This window comes from Pteropus vampyrus, unplaced genomic scaffold, assembly GCF_000151845.1.
Source record: "Pteropus vampyrus isolate Shadow unplaced genomic scaffold, Pvam_2.0 Scaffold97, whole genome shotgun sequence".
Taxonomy (NCBI): Eukaryota; Metazoa; Chordata; class Mammalia; order Chiroptera; family Pteropodidae; genus Pteropus; species Pteropus vampyrus.
In genome coordinates this window covers 6792598-6812197 of record NW_011888878.1, presented here as the reverse complement: position 1 = coordinate 6812197, position 19600 = coordinate 6792598, and the positions used below count along the sequence as shown (strand labels likewise).

General features: G+C 36.5%; 1 protein-coding gene across 2 annotated transcripts in view; it reads right to left on the bottom strand.

Annotated features, from left to right (window-relative positions):
- Positions 1-19600, bottom strand: part of GK5 (glycerol kinase 5 (putative)) — a 68112-nt gene that overhangs the window by 48197 nt on the left and 315 nt on the right. The window contains exons 2-3 of one of the 2 annotated variants that reach the window (XM_011364456.2): positions 8992-9085; positions 6759-6834 (exon numbers count right to left, since the gene is read on the bottom strand). The exons of the other annotated variant lie outside the window; for it this stretch is intronic. Coding sequence (XP_011362758.1) covers positions 6759-6834; positions 8992-9085 — 170 coding nt within the window. The remainder of the gene's footprint in view (positions 1-6758; positions 6835-8991; positions 9086-19600) is intronic. 2 annotated transcript variants of the gene reach the window in all.

The following is a 19600-nucleotide window of genomic DNA, read 5'->3' as shown; positions in this document are numbered from 1 at the left end:
GTAGTCTCAGTTATAGGTCCTTGCTTTTCATTACTTTGCCTATGTCATGCCAATCCTTTCTGGCTTGCAAAATTTTTGTTGAGAAATCAGCTGACAGTCTTATGGGAGATCCCTTATAGATAACTAACTGCTTTTCTCTTAGTGCTTTTAAGATTTTTTTCTTTGTCTTTAAACTAGCAATTTAATTATGATGTCTTGGTGTGGGCCTCTTTGAACAAAGATTTTCTCAAATGCCTGGCTCCAAAAAAAAAACCCAGAATGGGAGTAGCCCATTAAACCTTCCAACAGATGCTGTCTAGGAAGCCAATGCAGCTGAGAGGGCTGAGAGGGCCAGAACTTAGGTAAACATCTATGCCTGTCCTGCAGGGCACTGCCAAATCCACCAAAGCATATAAGCCAAAATTATGTAGGACAAGGTCCCAACTCCCGGCCCTGGCACCAGCCACTTTTTCCAGTAATGTGGGCTGCTTTCCCTATACCTGCAGCAGGGCTAAGGAATGGAAGATGGTGGCTGGTTTGCATATACCCTCTCTTAACTAAGAATAGTAGCCTCCATCTTCATCCAGCACTCCCCTGGTTGTTATAAGGACCAACCAGGTTCTAGAGTTCTGAAAAAGTTTACTGCAATCTCTCTTTCCAACTCAATGGTTGCTTTGGTGGAAAGACCGACCAATCCTAAAGCTTTCTACTCCACTATTTTTCATGATGTCACTCTTTACACCTTGACTTTCAAGTTAATTATTTACCTTTCAACACCTAATATGGGACCAATCTAACCTTCTTCTCTCTCTAATGTCAATGCCAGAAATATTGAGAGGGATTGGAGAAAAGTCACATAGCCTTGTGAACTGGTACCAATCCATATCTATGGGATACAACCTCATCCATGCTCTCATAGTCACTTAAAATGATAATTCTTTCTCTTGTCCTTCATCAGTTTCCTCTCCATTCCCCACAAATGGCACATCCAAATTTTCACCAGATTTCTCAAGCTCTAGGCCACTGTTGGCATCCTACTTCTCTATTTCTCTGAAGAAATAACACAAAGAAAGACTTTCCTCGATCTCCCACTCCTACACCAGCTACACCTACAGCCATTATGCAGCTCTGTCTTGGTTCAAAGGAAATGCTTTCCCTCTCCAAGTCTAAGGCTGGTATCTCCACCTGTACTCTCTACATCCATGCTTTCCTGTCTCTTTCATCACTTCATTTAATCAAATATTCCTTCAATACCCTCTCTAAACATACCTGATCTCCCATCTTTGAAGCAGAACCAAAAACATCTCTCTTGACCCAGGATGCCCCCCACCTAGCTAAGCCCCTTCAATGCTTCCTCATCACCCCTCACTACCTCGACCAAATAAAATTCAAATGCAATTTAGATTCCCAATCATTCATGAAAATTACATTCACTATTGTCACCAATGTTCCCAGATTTCCAGGATCCTTTTCAATTTGACTTGACTTTTCTGCAATACTGGCTCCAGATAATCACTTCCTCTGTCTTAAAACTGTCACTTTCCCAAGCTTTCATGACATCACTGTACTGTTTCTCCTCCTACCTCTCTAAATTAAGTACATCCTTTGCAGATTTTTCTTCCTTTGATTGCCAGCTAAATTCTGATCTTTGCTAAGGATTGCATTCTTGGTCCCCTGTTTCTTTTTAAATAGCTGCTCTCTCTGAAAAATCTGACCCACACTCATGAATGTAGTCATCACAGAACCACTCACCAATCTACATCTCTAGGACCACTCATTTAAATTCCATCCCCTCACAAATAGCTGTCTTCCTCATATCTCCTAAGATTGTCCCATGTCATCTCAAGTGCAACATGTCCACCCTAAACCTGCTGCTCCTCTTCCTGTAGTGTGTCACACCTAAGTTAACAGTATCCTTCACTTGTTTCAGTCAAAACTTGGGAGTGATTGTTCTTAACATCTCTGGAGCTTATATTCTAATGTGGAGTGGGAAAAATGAGTAAAGAAAAATATATTATTTCATATAATGATTATACTATGAAAAGGAATAGAGTAACTGGGGGTGAAGTGTCTTTAGATATAAGATCAGAGAACTGAAAAAGCAATAGCCTTCAAAGAGACTTCCTATTCTGAGTCTTCCCTCAATCCACTGCCTACTCTTCTTCAAGAATTTTCTAAAATATAAATTTGATCACGTTACTCTCCTGCTTAACAGCTTTTGACAGTTTCCCACTGCTTATAAGAGGCAAACTCCTTACTACAACAAATGGTTTTTCCTGATCTGGGACCCTGCCTTCCTCTCCAGGTTCATCTCTATCACTCAATGATTTGAGTGCCTACTGTGTGTGAGGTACTATTCTAGGTGTGAGGGACTTAGTGTGAACAGGGCAGGCAAAAATCCCAACACTCACAGAACTTATTTCTGTGGGAAAGAAAGATTTATTTATTTATTTATTTAATAAATATGCAAAGAAATAAACAAATGTAATAAATAAATATGCAAAGAAATAAAAATTTTAAATAATGATAAATGATATGAAGAAAATAAAATGGCAAAGTGATGAGTAAATAAAATGATCAAGAAGGTCTCTTAGAAAAAGTGATCTTTGAGGTGAGATCTGAATGATGAGAAACAGGTAAGATCTCAGGTAAGAGAGCTTCAGGCAGAGGGAGCAACAGGTGTAAAGCTGCTCCTTCCAAAAGTAGGAACCAGCGGGGAATGTTCAAGAAACAGAGAGCAAGCCCGTGTGGCTGGAGCACAGGACAGGAGGAGGGAGGTCAGAGATGAGGTCAGAGTTAAGAAGGAATTAAACACTTAGGCATGGTGCCTTCCTTATTTCACCCCTTGATTTCCAATATTTGATGCTTCATATATATTATGCTCTTGCATCTCCTGCCTTTGCCAGTGATCTACTCTTCTCACTTAGGAAACTCCTATTCATCCTTCAAGACTTGGCTCAAATGACTCCATGAAGCCTTGCCTAACTCCCCCTTCTAGGCTATTCAGTCTCCCCCTCTAGCTCCTTCACTACCAGGTACAAAGCAGTTCTATAGGGCAGACATTTATCAGGCTGCACCCCAACTTATCTATATACACATACATCTATATTTACCACTGGACTGTGAGCCTCGTGAGGGCACAATCTCTTCACTTTCAGATTCTCACTGCATAGCTCAGTACCAAGAGGTATTTGATAAATGAACAAATTTTGTTCTACCAACAGCGACTAACAGACTGTGTTTGATAGAAATGAAATCTATTAATATATGATTCTTTGGAGCCAATCTACAATAGCAGCTACTTACACATTTAAATCTGATTCTAAACCACTGATTCAACAAACATTTATGTACCAATTTGTGCCAGGAGCTGGGGACACAACTGTGAACAGAGAGACATGTCAAGCAAATAATCAATTACTCAATTGCTTATGTACAGCAAAAATAAGTCCTATAAAGGATAAATACAGGGTGCCAGGAGCATATTTAACAGGGAGACCCTGCCTAGTCCGGGAGTCAGGAAAGGCTTCTTTGAGAAGTAACAATGGAACTGAGCTCTAAAGGATGAATAGGAACAATCAAAAAGGGCGAATATTCTCCCCAAAATGTATATGTTCAAATTGTCCAAGGCAGGATGAAGCATGATGTATTTAAGGCTAGTATAGCTGAAGAAAGACAGGATCACAAGATGAAAGTAGCATCATTAATTCATAATACAGTAGATTGGGTTTATTTTATCTCTGTCAACAATAAAAGGAGAAATGGAGGAAAAACATGAAAGGCAATGCTGTAAATGAATTGCCTTAAACCTCTCTAAAATACTATCATTCTATGGCTCTTAAAATGTTTTATGTCATAAGTAATTGGTAAGAACTATTAATACAAGTAGCAAGTACTACAAAAATATACCTTTGGTGCTGTGGGAACACAATAATTTATGTACTTGTATTATGAGACTGTAAATTCCTTGAGGGCTGGTATTCTTATTCATCTTTATATTCAGTCCAGCAGCCAACACCCTCTAAGTCCTCAAACAGTTACTGAGTGAATGCTAGTTCATGTGACTCATAGTTTACGTTACTAATTGGCACACACCCTGTTCTAAGGTTAGTTGGCAGAAGCCTCTCTGAGAGAAACAGAGATTGAAGAAACAAAATATGTCATGATCTTTTTTTAGAACAAAAGGAATTTAAAATACCAAAATGGAGAAGATATCATTGAGAGTTATTTTGGAAGATAGACTAAAAACACTGTATTAAATATAGTGAAGGAAAATTAACCTGAAGAATAGGAAGAAAACTCAAGAACTGAAAAAAGTTAGTAAAAACCAAGTTTCCTGGCATCAGAATGTTGCGGGCGGGGGTGGGGGGGAGGAGGGGTGCAGGGCAAGGAGGAAAAACAAAAAGAAATTTCAAAGTTTTAGATTTTCTGACAGCAGCTATAAGGAAAATAACATTTCCATGGCCATGAAGACAGAAATGCACCATGGATACATGGAGAAAAAGAAAATGAGCTGGGAAAAGGAGGTGATGGCTGGAACTAGAATAAACAATAGATTGTTCCACAAGGTCCAGTCTGTCTCTATTTTTCTCTCAAAAATGAGCAAGGAGTACTTCCTTCTGGCTCAGAAATGTTCCCACTCCTATAATGTATCTTAGCTGTTTGGCATGAAAAATCTGCTAGCCTTATAGGCTACAATAGCTTACCAGGGGCCAGGGAGAAGAAAAGGCTCCATTATTTTAAGTAAAAGAAGTACGAAGCCTCCTGTGCCTCCTTTTTTTTTTATTTGAAAATATCCAGTATTTCAGTGCCTCTGAGCAAAATTTCAAAACACTTGAAAGAATACAAACATTTCAAGAAAGGACAGCCAAAAAGAAAAAAAATCACAATTAATTGTCTTAGAAAGAAATCTTATCCTTCTACAACAGCAACACTAGAAAGGGAAGTGAACTATCTTGGAATCTGGCTCTTCTATTTCTCCTGAAAGTGAGAGATGGTCCTCCTGTCACAAAAAAACATTGCTTCCTAATCCTTTGTTCTTTGTGTCATGAATGACCTGATATCTGGGTTCTGATGAAAGCAATTTCATGGCCAATAACCTAATCTCCAAATCTAACCAAACATGATACTTCCAATCAGTTGTTTCCCTAGGAACACTCTCCTGCCTCTACTTCCAGACCATCTACTTCCCAGATTCACTTCAGTCTTGTTTTGCCAGCTTTTTGCTCCCAAATTTTTTTAATTTGGCAGGGGGCTCATTGTCCAGATCCTCAGTCTTCTTCTTTTCTATCCGTATAATCCCTACAAGAGAACACATCTACTTCTCCAGACTTTGCCTATGTCAACTGTTCTCAACTAGGAGTGATTCTACCCCCTGTATCATGGGGGCATTTAGCAATGTCTGGAGACATTTTTGGTTGTCAAAACTAGGAGAGTGAGATGCAATCTAGTGGATAGAGGCCAGGATACTGCTAAACATCCTACAATGTCCAGGACATCTCTCAACAACAGAGAATCACTTGGCCCAAAATGTCAACAGCATCACTGTTTAGAAACTCTAATCTACATAGATGATTTTTAATTTGCTATGCCCAAGCCACTGGGTGGGGACTTGGGGGGAGATTTTGGGGGAATACAGATGCAGGGATTAATCTGAGATGCATTATACCCTGAAAAAAAGAACTTCTATCTAAAGAAAATGAGCTATGCCTCAGTCTAAACCAGACCAATATTCTAACCACCTTTGAGATAATATCTCCACGTTCACATGTCTCAAGCCAAATACTTTATCATGTTCCCTTCTATCAACCTTCATCATCACCTAACTCATTCCTTCTCTTATAGTCTATATAATTTCTATCTTATCCTCCTGAACACCAACCCAGAAAAATTAGTAAATTTAAACTTCCTCCTCTTCCCTAATACTGAATTAAAGGCTAAGTTCTTGTGAAATCACTTTCATTATATTTCTTAAACCTATCCCTATGCCCTGCACTAACCACTATTCTTCCCCACTGCCCCAAGTTCAAGATGCCCTTTGGAGTCTAGTGCTTTGTAACAGACATTTTACGGTGTTTTGTTATTGTTTTTAAAGTAAGAAACACACATTGAAGGCAAATGGAGTATTGGAAAGAGCATATGCTTCAGAGTAAAAAGATAATTTGGAATTTTGGCTCTATTTATTAACTGAGTGACCTTGAACAACTTATTTTTCTGAGTCTCAGTTTCTTTCTCTGTAAAAATAGACATAATACTGAAATAACAGGTTTCCTTGTAAGGATAATGGAATCTGAAGTACTGTTATAGGTATTCGCTATATGGTAGCTATTAGGATAGTATAATTGTGATTAATCTACATATAGCTCTTATGCTATATGTACTTAAATGTTAAATTTGGGGTAGACTGAAAATATATACCATAATTATATTGTGTTTCTGAAATTTGTTAGGTTGCCCTGAATCTTTTTAAGTATAAACTAATTTTTTAGGTCTTCAATCCAGGTTTATTTGAAAAACTAACTCACACCAAAAGAAAGAAATGGAGAATTTTTGGAACAGCAACAGTTTTTTTTATGGTTATTATTTTATATAAATCAAGCCCAGATGACATGCACAGAACATATTTTAATAAGCCAGAATGTAGGCCTACTTTCATCTCTCTTAACCAAGCAAAATTGTTCTTAATTCACAAATTTAAAATTCTCCAAACAGGTTTCACAGCAGTGTATTCACTGTTGTATGAACCCAGCAATAGAGTGCTTACCACACAATGCACTTACTTGTTCCATGTAATGAAAGTTGCTCTCTGTGTTGAAATGCCAAGGCCAACAATTTGATTCATCTCTATTCTTGCAGCTAAAGTTAAAGATAGATGCAACACATGTTTAAAAGCCAGTGAAGTTTTTTATCATAGTATGGAAAAGGAATCACTAAATATAATCTTTATGAAAATCATCTGGGTTTAGCATTTTAATAACACAATTGGAACTAATAAAGAAAGCATTATTAAGATGATTTTGTATTATTTTTTTACTTAAAGGGAAAAAAGTTTATTTCCTGATAATAACAAAATGGTCTTTTTTGCTTTGACTGTTAGAAAAAACACTGCTTACACTCAATCAGATTGTATTTTCTTCCTAATAATACTAAAAAATTAGATCTTAATTTAAGCAATGACTAACCATAATAGAATCTGGTAGATGGTAATAAAGGAAAATCCCCAGGGAAAGTAGTATAATTATTGAAGCTCAGACTTTATTTTCTATACAAACAGATGCTAGGATGCAAATAAAAACGTAGTTTTTTTTAAAAAAAAATCCAAATTTCTTAAAATATAGCAACTCAGGTGTTTTTTGTGATGTTCTTTTAAAAAAAGCATTTTACCTTGCTAGGCAAATTAGGGACGACTTTAATTTGAGCACTGAGAAAAACAAATCACCCCCTATACTCTTCTCTTTTCAAAAATATTTAACCTGAATCTAATCAGAAGGAAATAATCAGACAACCCCAAAATGCAGGACAGTCTACCAAATTTGTCTTTAATTTGAAAACTGTCGATGTCACAAAGAACATGCTCTAGATTAAAGGAGATTATACTGACTGACTGCTAAATGAAAGGTCTCATCTTTGGTTGGATTCTGGATTGAAAAAAAAAAAAGGTCTTAATGACTGAAATAATGGGGCATATTGAAGAGTAAGTATTAGAAAATTTTACCATATTAATGTTATATTTCTATGTGATAACTGAATTGTGGTGAATAGAAGAATACTCCTTTTCTTTGGAAATAATGCTGAAATATTTAGGGATAACAGCTTATTAAATCATAACCAGTCCTCAAATGGATCAGCCAAAAAAGTTTATAGAGAATGGTACAGTAAACATTGTAAAACATGTCTGAATCTCAGAGAAAGGTATACAGGTATCCTATGCACTATTCCTGAAAAAAATTTTCTAGGCTTTTAAATATTTCAAACCAAAAAGATGAGAAGAAGTAATTCAGCCAGAAAAATCAAGTAAAAGACCTTTTAGAATTTACATTAACAATATTCTTAAACGTTACAGCAAAAACGTTCTTAAAGAGCTAAGATTTCAGACTATAGCTGCAGTCAGGAAAGCACTTTGCGTCAAAGAAAAAAAAATAAAACATAAACTTATTTCATAATAAAGGTTACTCAGTTGTAATTTCTGTCCATAGGAACTGTGTGTTTTAACTTTGTTTATAACCCTCTGACATTTTGTACCTAACAGGAAATCAAATAGGCACTAGCTATAACCTGGAATGAACAAGAAAGTTGAACCTTTATACTGTGGCTGAAAAATACTTAAAGCAGAGGACAGAGTAACTGTTACCTTTCCTTGACAAAGTGGTTCACTGTAAACTGTACATGTCCCCTGAAAATTACTGAGAAACTGTTGTGAAAGAAAAACAGCAAAACCGAATTGATATTGTCAAGAGAGCCATTTAAAATGGAGCCAGAAGGCCTCTAGAAAGCTGAGCTAACTCACCCCTTCCACATGAAACTGAACTTTTGAACTGGGCTAAACCAAACGGCTACATCCTGATATAGTTCCTGGAACTGGCTCTGCATCACTGAACTCTATTAAAAAATAAATTTTTTACCTAGTAATAGACATAAACAACTAATCACATATAGCATAGTGTAAGTCTGCTTGCCAAGACCAATCACAGCTCTGTCAAAGCAACTGGCATAACACCTTTGTAAGGCTCCCTTTTCCTGTCATAAACTCTGTCCCTTTCTCTCACGCTCAGAATATAGTTGGAGTTTCTAACCAAATCAATGTTTCCAAATTGTAATTCTTAAAAGACTCCCAAATAAAGCCTTTGTTTACCGTCTCATTCTTGGTCAAAATTAATTGACACTGTGACCTCAATAAAATGTTATATGTATAATTATATTTAGGAAACCCACAAAATTCTATAGATGCCTGAGGAAAACTCTTATTACAAACAAAACATACTTTACTATTTTTATTTTTATAAATTCAATTACCTTTGACAGATTCTTTTATTACAGCAACAAATTGAAGCCAGAGAACATCAGGATCAATTTCAACCCAGCCAAATTGAGGATAAAGACTCTCTATCTATGGAAAATATAAGATTTAGTAAAAACAATATTAGATCAAGTTAATAGTATCTGGGTCTTAAGATTGCTGGTTAAAGTCATTAACAACATGATTTTATTTAATTACCTAATTCTTTTTATTGTTAAAGTGGAAAAATAATACATATATGAAATAAAAAAGGACAATATACTAACCAGTTTTCTTTAGTTCATGAGTTTACAAAAGATTTTGGCTTTATTTTCCAAGTTTTCTACACTGAAGATGTGTTATTTTTGTAATAAGAAAAAGTCAGACTTTTAATATACAAAAATTAACAAAGCACCAAGTTCTGTTTCAGACTACAGTGGAGCAAGCACACTCTATTCTATCTCTCCCACTTAATACAAATATAAAACCTGGAAAGAATACATGAAGCAGCTATTTGTGGACTCAGAAAAGTATATGGAGGCAGGACGAGTAGGTTAGAAGATAAGAATTCAAGTACCCCTGAACTGGTGGTAAGTTTCCCATTTTTCTTCTGGTATTACCTGGCCTGGGCTCAAGGCAGCCTGAAAACCAAAAGTGGGTAACAGAATGAAGTGGAAACCCCAGGAGATGCTCTCTTCTTTTGGCTACCACTCAGAGGGAATGAGAAAAATTTCCCATTTTTTCCACCCCTACCCCTTGCCTCCATATTTCTGTACCCAGTCTATCCCATAGTGGTGGCTGCAGCAGTAAGCACAAGCACCTAAAATATAAAGGGAGGTAAAACTTCCTCTCCAGTCAGAGGAATTGTGAATCTAAAAATTTAAGGTGAACCTCCATGGCTTTTTTCTCTCTGTGTGCTCTTGATGCCCACCCAGCCCCAGATGTGGGCATAAGAAGTGCCCAGTAGAATAGCATAATGAAAGCTCCAGATTTCTGGCAAAAAGACTCAAAAAGTATCAGGAAGATCTCAGAGAGGGAGGAGGAGCTTGTGAAAGCTACTCCAGAAAGTTGTATATTAATTTCTAGGCTCACCTCTAAGCTGAACATGTGTAAATGCAATCCTAAACAGCATAGCAAAGATGTAAAGAACAGAATTAAGGGAAAGACCACTGCCCAGGTCCTACACTGGCCACTGGGTGGCACATACACAGGGTATGTCCAAATAGTACTGTCAAGATCTTGAAAACAGAACTAACATTGAATAACAGAAGGCTAATCAGAATTTGTAGCCTAAACCTAACTGAATTAATTGCCCACTGAAAGACAAATACCAACATTTATCATAGGATTTCCACAAGACCCAGAGTCTTATACCAAGATATTCAAAATGTCTAGGATATATTCCAAAATTAAAAGTTATATGAAGAACCAGAAAAATCTCAATTCATGTGGAAAAAGATAATCAGTAGAGACCAACTCCAAGGTGACACAAGTATCTGATAAAGGCTTTAAAGTAGCTATTATAACAGTGTATCAAGAAGTGTGAATTATTTTGAAACAAATGGAAAAACAGAAAGTCTCAGCAAAGAAATAGAAGACATGAAGAAAAACAAAATGAAATTTTTAGAATTGAAAATACCATAATTAGGAGAATGAGAGAAATAGAGATGCTGGTCAAAAGGTATAAACTTTCAGTTATAAGATGAATAAGTTTTGAAGACCTAATGTACAACAGCATGGTGACTATAATAGTTAATAATGTATTGCACACTTGAAATGTGCTAAGAGAATTGTACAGTTGAAATTTGCTAAGAGAGTGGTGCTGAAGTGTTCCCAATATGCACAAACACAAATGGTAATCTTGTGAGGTGACAGGTATGTTAATTAGCTTGACTGTAGTAATCATTTCACAATTTATATGTATACCAAACATCACATTGTATATATTAAATATATAGAACTTTTATTTGTCAATCATACTTCAATAAACCTGGAAAAAATAAATTAGAAAAATAAAAGTATAATAATTAAAATTAAAAAGCATACTGAATGTGCTTAATAGTAGAATAGAGATAGCAGGAGAATGTCAATAAACTTGAAGATAGATCAATAGAAAGCATTTAATATGAACAACAAAGAGAAATAAATGGAGAAAGCCTCAGCGGGGGAAAGAGCAAAAGGCCTACTATTTATGTCATCAGAGTTCCAGAAGAAGAAAAGAAAGAGTTGTATGCAGAAAAAAATTACTTCACAGTAGTAATAGTGCTAAAAACTTCCTTAATTCAGTGGAAGATTTAAAATCTATATACTCCAGAAGCTTAGAAAACTCCTAACAGAATAAGTCCAAAACCTTACCCATCCAGATTCATAATTAAAATAATGAAAAACAAAGAAAATCATTTGAAAGCAGCCAGATACATTGCATATACACATTGTATGCTGTACATGTCTTCAAAACAATGATCTGAATGACTGTAGATTTTCATCAGAACCATGAAGGCCAGAAGTAAGTAGCTCAACATTTTTAAAGTACTAAAAGAACTGTCATCCACAAGTTCCAGTAGGATTTTTTTTTTTTTTTTTGTAGATATAGGCATGATGAATTAAGATGCACTGTAAATGTATGGGGGGGAAAGTAAAGTATATTATAAGTAACTTTTTCTTGATTAAATGATGAGATTATAATTTGGATATGTAGGGTTAAATAAAATATTGTATTAAAATAAAAAAAACCCACCAATTTCATTACTTGTTCTTTAAAAGCATAACATTAGTTCTTTCATAAGATGGAAGAATCCAAAGTAGCTACCAAGTAACCAATGTCACTCCAACAAATTTAATAAAAAACAAACAAACAAATAAAAAGAACCTAAGGCTTCAGTTTAAAATGATAGCTTGAACATAGGTATTTTATCTCCAGTTGCTCTCAAGACCCAATTAAAATCAACTAAAATAAAAGCATTAAAAAAGTTTATGTAGAAGGACAATGAGAAGAAAGCAAACAGGTTCAGATCAGATTTTAACAAATATTTTTAATATCAACAGTGAGTGGGTGAGTGGTATATGGACAAGTGCATAGGAGAAAATGAATACCTTGCTCCCTGCTCAGATTATACAACATCTCTGCTCAACCTCTGACAGAGATTCTAGGGTAGAATCCAAAAATTAGAGGTACCTTCAGAGGCTGGGATGCCAGATGGGGCTGAACAAAGGGTTGGTTCGAAGTCTTTATAAGCATCCCCAATTCCCCTCTCCAGCCAGATTACTATACCCCCAAACCCCCAAATAAGACCAGGTAGAAGGTTAGAGGTATACTCTCTGGGAGGTGGGGGTTGAACCAGAGAAGTTCTTTACTTGCAAATACCAGGTACAGCTGAGTGGAGTAAGACATATTACTGAAAATATATGCAGAGATAATCAACCAAAGATCACCATTTAAGGAAAATCCCTAACATGTAAGAAAAAAGCCAAAATGTGAGGGGAAAAAAAGGAACTCTGAAGAAAAAGTGACAATGTGGGCAGCATGAGGGAGATATAGGGTGATATGAAAAAAGAACACAATGAGCTTATTGGAAACAAACAGATCTACCAAAATCTATTCTCCTTCTATCAAATAATATTTCTGTTCTTTCTGCGTAAGACTTTCAAGACCACAGACTGTAATGGCTCGATGGCAATAAACACTTCCTAACCCCCAAAACTCAATGTGACGATCATCATTTCAAGTCTACAAAACTTCAGACTTGACGGTGGCACTCCAGGGTTACTTCCCCCAACTCCACCAACCCAGACAGCTCACCATTCCCAAACATGTCACAACAGTGAAATTAAATCTGCTTCTCTACCAAAGGAAAACCACACAAAAATTAAATCAAGAATATAATCAAATCTAAGAAGAAAATTTGTTTTGTTGCTTAAAAACAAAAGACAACAACCAGAATTTTTAATGTCCATGATTTAATAAACCAGATGCTAAGTAGCAACCTAGGTTAACAAGACTCTCTTTCTCAAAGAACTCAAACTATCTGAAATAAAGGACCAGTTGTTGTTTTTTTAAATTACTAATTCATTGTGAAACAGTTTTAAAAACATAATTAAAATAGACATCTGGTCAAGATGGCAGAGTAAGTAAGCACTGTGCTTACCTCTTCCCACAATCACATCAAAAATACAACTAAATTATAGAACCACCACCCTTGAGAAACACCTGAAGACTAGCTGAACAGAAGTCCTATAACTAAAAATATAAAAAAGAAGCTATGTGAAGACTGGTACAAGAGACAGAGACTTGAAAGGATCTGGTTCCACAACCATTTGGGCAGTTAAAAATCAGGAGGAACCCTCGGAGGAGCAAGGGACCCCAACCCCACACCAGGCTCCCAAGCCCATGTCAGGCTCCCCAGCCCAAGAGCACCAGTGCAGGGAAGAGGAGTCCCCACAACACCTAGCTGTGAAAATGAGTGTCGATTCCATTCACGTAAGAAAGAGAGGATGCTCAGACATCCTCTTAAAGGGCCCAAGCACAGACACACTCATTCTCAAACAGTCGCCCTAAGCTCCAGTGAAGGGACAGCAGCTTGAAAGGCACCAGGGACATGCTAGGGAAAACTAAATTGTCTGGTTTCAGGAGGAGGACTGGAGGAGTCGCTACTTCCAGAACGGAAGTGCTGGTTAGCTACACTGTTCCTGTGTTGAACTCTCCTCCCACCAAGGTGGTCTGGCACAGGCAGGTGCCAAATCTGAGATCTCCATTAACCTGGCTAACATTGTTCGCTCTGCACTGTGATTCCATGAGATCCCACTCCACCAGCTCGCTCACCCACCCTGACATCCTCTAGCAGCTCCTCCACAGAAACAGCCTGCTTCAGCTCATCCTGCAGATTTTCTCAAAATCTCTCAAAGATCCACAAACCTCAAATAAGCAACAGTGAGCCTTTGGATGTTTTGTAACTCTTGCTAAGCAGCCCCAAGCCCAGCACAAGAGGTGAATAACTTCAACCTGCATTACAATTCCTTTCCAGTGGCCCCAAGCCTGGCATAAACAGTTTCTAGTCTTTGCCAGGAATACAGCTTCAACTACGTAGCCACAAACCTGGCACAAGTGGCAGTGGCCTCAGATCACAGTATAGCCTCTCCCAAGCACCTCCAAGCCTAGCACAAGTGGTGACCAAGTACAAATCACTTTGCAGTGTCCATTAGGGGCTTACAAGTTGGGCACAAGCAGCAGCTGACCTTGGCCTATACCAGTGATCCACCTATATAGACTTAATAGATATTTTTAGAACATTTCAACCAAAGCAGCAGAATGTACATTCTTTTCAATTGCAATGGAACATTTTCTGGGGTAGACCACATGTCAGACCACGAAAAAGGTCTCAATAAATTTAAGAGTATTAAAATCAGATCAAGCATCTTCTCCCATTACAATGGTATGAAACTAGAAATCAATCACAAGAAGAAAACTGAAAAACACTCAAACATATGGAAGCTAAATAACATGCCACTAAACAATGAATGGGTTAACGACGAGATCAAGGAAGAAATCAAAAGATACTTTGAGACAAATGAAAATAACAACACAACAACGCAAAATCTATGGAACACAGCAAAAGCAGTTCTAAGTAGGAAATGCATAGTAATATAGGCCTATCTTAAAAAACAAGAAAAATTTCAAATAAACATTCTAACTTTATATCTAAAGGAACTAGAAAAAGACCAAACACAGCCCAAAGGGAGTAGAAAGAAGGAAATAATAAAGATCAGGGTGGAAATAAATGAATAGAGTCCAAAAAATAGAAAAGAGCAATGTAACCAGGAGCTAGTTCTATGAAAAGAAAAACAAAATTGATAAAAGTTTAACCAGATTCATTAAAAAAATAAGAGGACCCTAATAAGTAAAATCACAAATGACAGAGAAGTGACAACCAATACCACAGAAATACAAAGAATTATTAAGAAAATACTACAAACATACTAGCAAATTGAACAATCTGGAGAAAATGGATAAATTCCTAGAAACATGCAATCTTCCAACACTGAATCAAGAAGAAACAAAATCTGAACATACCAATAACTACAAATGAAGTCAAATCAATAATCAGAAAACTATCAACAAACAAAAGTCCTGGACCAGATGACTTCACAGGAGAATTTTACTAAACATTTAAAGAAGAATTAATATCTAACTTTCTCAACCATTACAAAAAAACTGAAGAAGAAGGAAGGCTCCAGAACTGATTGTATGTGGCCAGCATTACCCTGGCTCCGAAACCAGACAGACATTACAAAAAAAAAAAAATTATAAGCCAATATCTCTGATGAACAGAGATGCAAAAATCCTCAACGAAATATTTGCAAACAAAATCCAGAAATACATTAAAAAAGACCATATACCATGGTCAAGTGGGATTTACTCTCAGCTTCAAGGCTGGTTCCAAATCCACAAATCAATTAATGTGATACACCACACAAAGAAAATGGAGGATAAAAATCCTATGATCATATCAACAGATGCAAAAGAAGCATTTCACAGATCCAGCATCTATTTATGATAAAAATTCTCAGCAAAGTGGGAATAGAGGGAACATACCTCAACAACATAAAGGCCACAAATAACAAACCCACACCTAACATTATACTCAATGGTGAAAATCTAAAAATGTTTTCCTTAAGATCAAGAATAAAACAAAGATGTCCACTTTCACTTCTTCTATTCAACATAGTATTGGAAATCCTAGCCACATCAATCAGACAAGAAAAAGAAGGAAAAGGCATCCAAATTGGAAAGAAGAAGTAAAACTGTTATTATTTGCAGACGACATACCATATAGAGAGAACCCGAAAAAGTCGACCAAAAAAACTATTAGAACTGATAAATTAATTGAGTAAAGTAGCAGGATACAAAATTTATATTGAGAAATCAGTTGTATTTTTATACACCAGTAATGAACTATCAGAAAGAGAAATTAAGAAAACAATCCCATTATTAATTACATAAAAAAAAATACCTAGAAATAAATTTAACCAAGGAGGTAAAGAACCTGTACTCAGAAAATTATGAGACGCTGAAGAAAGATACAAAAAAATAGAAGCATATATTGTGCTCAAGGACAGGAAGAATCAGTATTGTTAAAATGTCCATATTACCTAAAGCAATCTATAGATTCAATGCAATCTCTATCAAAATACCAATAACATTTTTCACAGAACTAGAACAAGTAATCCTAAAATTTATATGGAACCACAAAAGAATTCAAACAGTCAAAGCAATCTTGAGAAAGAAGAACAAAGTTGGAGGTAACATGCTACCTGATATCAAACTATACTACAAAGCTATAGGAATCAAAACAGCATGGTACTGGCATAAAAACAGATACGTTTATCAACGTAACTGAATAGAGAGCTCAGAAAATAAACCCATGCATGTATGTCAATTAATCCATGACAAAGGAGGCAAGGATATAAAATGGGGTAAAGACAGTCTCAATAAATGGCGTTGGGAAAACTAGACAGAAACATGAAAAATAATGAAACTAGGCCACTTTCTTATACCACATACAAGAATAAACTCAAAATGGATTAAACATTTAAATGTAAGACCTGAAACCACAGAACTCCTAGAAGAAAACATAGGCAGTACTCTCTGACATTGCTCTTAGTAATATTTTTTTTGGATGAGTCTCCTCGGGCAAGAAAACAAAAGAAAGATAAATAAATGGGACTACATCAAACTAAAAAGTTTTTACACAGCAAAGGAAACCATCAATAAAATGGAAAGACAGCCTAAAGAATGGGAAGAGAGATTTGCCAATGATACATCCAAAAAAGGATTAATATCCAAAATTTATAAAGAACTCACACAACTTAACACCAAAATCAAAAAACAAACAATCTGATTACAAAATGAGTAGACCTGAATAGACATTTCTTCAGTGAGGACATACTGATGGCCAACAGATATATGAAAAGGTGCTCAACATTACTAATCATCAGAGAAATGCAAATTAAAACCACAATGTGATATGACTTCACACCTGCCAGAATGGCTATCATCAATAAATCAAGAAACAAGCGTTGGCAAGGATGCAGAGCTAAGGGAACCCTCATGCGCTGTTGGTAGGATTGCAAATTGGTGCATCCATTACAGAAAACAGTATGGAGGTTTTTAAAAAAGTAAAAATAGAACTACCATATAACCCAGCAATCACACTTTTTGGTATTTATCTGAAAAAATCCAAAACGCTAATTCGAAAAGATATATGCATCCCTATGTTCATTGCAGCATTATTTACAATAGCCAAGACATGCATGGTGTCAGGTCGGTACTAGACTTATTACATAAATGTCTAACATTAGCCGTACACCTATGTGTCCATGTATAGATGATCAGATAAAGAAGAGATGGTACATACATACAATGGAATATTACTCGGCCATAAAAAAGAATGAAATCTTACGATTTGCAACAGCATGGATAGACCTAAAGAGTATTATGCTAAGTGAAATAAGTCAGAGAAAGACAAATACCATATGATTTCACTTATATGTGAACAAAACAAATGAATGAACAAAACAGAAACAAACTCATAGAGTGAACAAACTGATGATTGCCCAATTGGAATGGGGTTGGGAGACTGCATGAAACAGGTGAAAGGATTAAGAAGAGCAAATTAGTGGTTACAAAATAGTCATGAGGATGTATAGTTTACAGCATAGGGCATATAGTCAATAATGTCATAATAACAATGCATGGTGTCAGGTCGGTACTAGACTTATTACATAAATGTCTAACATTAGCTGTACACCTAAAACTAATAAAATATTGACCACTGACTGTAATTCGAAAATAAAAAAAAACTCAGACAAAAAATTACATATGAAATAAAATTACATATAAAATAAAATCCCCAATGTTTTGTTATTAAGGTCAATGAACAAAAATTACTTTGCCAAATTGCTGCACGTGTCTACATCTTACTTTCTTTATCCAACCCCAGCAGTCCAGGAACCACACTTTAAGAAGCAGTGCTATAAAATTCCTACTACAATTTGAGAGACATTGCTTCTTAGATTAAGAAGTTTATAGCAACGTGCTATAAATCTAGTGCTTTGTCCTTTGATAGCAGGGACTTTTATTTTTTATTTATTCACTTATCTTTCCAGATACCTTCCCCACAGTTGAGTCTGAACAAACCATTCTAGTTTTCTGCTGCTCACAGCAATACTGATTCATCTTTGAGATTCTTGCCTCATTTCTTAAAAACTAATGATTTGCCCCAAATAATACAGCAACTGTGAAATCTTGTATGTTCTAACAATTTGTCTCCCTTTAGTTCCATATACTTAAATTCCTTTTTTAAAAAAAATCACTGCTTAAAACAAAAGGACTTTGTGTCTAGGATTATAAGGGAGACTATGTGAAAAGTATCATTATGTTGTGATACTCATAAAAAGATAAGGAACACACAGTTGCTGAAGGACTGTGTCAACTTTCATCTATACTTTTTAGTTGCCATGGGAATGTGGTGTGTGGGTGGGTGGCCGGCCAGTGTTTCTACACAGGTTGATAGTGAAGGGACCAGGGAGCTGCTGTAGTTCCAGCTCACTGTCCTGGTCTCCAAACCAGAACTGAAACCTGTTTTTTCAAAACAAATGCTCAAAGCAGTCATTTGGCTAGACCTGCTCCTGGGTAACTGCTGTGGTTGAAAAACAATTCTAAGAGGGTTGGAAGATGGGTGGGAATCCAAATAATGGGGAGTCTAGTGCTACGGAAATAGTTTAGGTAACTAATGGCTCCTTTTCTGATACTGCTAACATAAAAAAGATGTTGATATTGGAAAGAAGAGTAAATAGGAACCATAACTGATCAACATTATTTTGGGTATGCTGGAAATTGTGTAGAAATCTGCACTTCATTACAATGAGAACAACAGAATACCAGTCTGTTGGCTGCTTTACTAATAACAAGAATTTATTAATAACAACAACTATGACTTGGTAGGTTTCTCAAACCAGAAAAAGATATTTATGATTCTGAAAAATGAAAAGGAGAAAAGTAGTGACAATACAGTCTTCAAAAGTTGTTCAATACCTCCCATTGAAATCGGTTCAATATCTCCCATATCCATGGAAATCAGTTGCTTGCTCATGTGAGGAATGAGCACTTTGAAAAGTAGTTAATATTGATGACAACTGAAGAAGGGACAATAAAGCTAAACTCTATTATGATCTGAAAAAATAAAATGTAAATGAAAACGAGGCTGGAGCTCTATCAGGGAAGTGCAAGAAAATCCAAGCAAGTCAAAAAGCACCCTTTGTCTGGATACATGCAGCCTGCCCTTGCTCTGCGAGTCACCGCAGTCCCACCCAGATAAGGACGGCGAAGCAAATCCTCAGGTGACCAGAATGACAGCGAACGGCCCGGGTCACAAATTGAGGCCCACCTGCCCTCAGCCTGGACTGGAAGAGATCGCCGGTTTCAACCCTGCTGGGAGAGGGAATGCGAAAATATGGCAAGACTGGGCGCGCTCAGGACCCAGGGCCCGCAGGTGCTGCTGGTGGCCGTGTCCAGGCCGGATGAGACGAACCCGCGCATTTGCCTTCCCCGACCCGATCCCGGTGCTACGT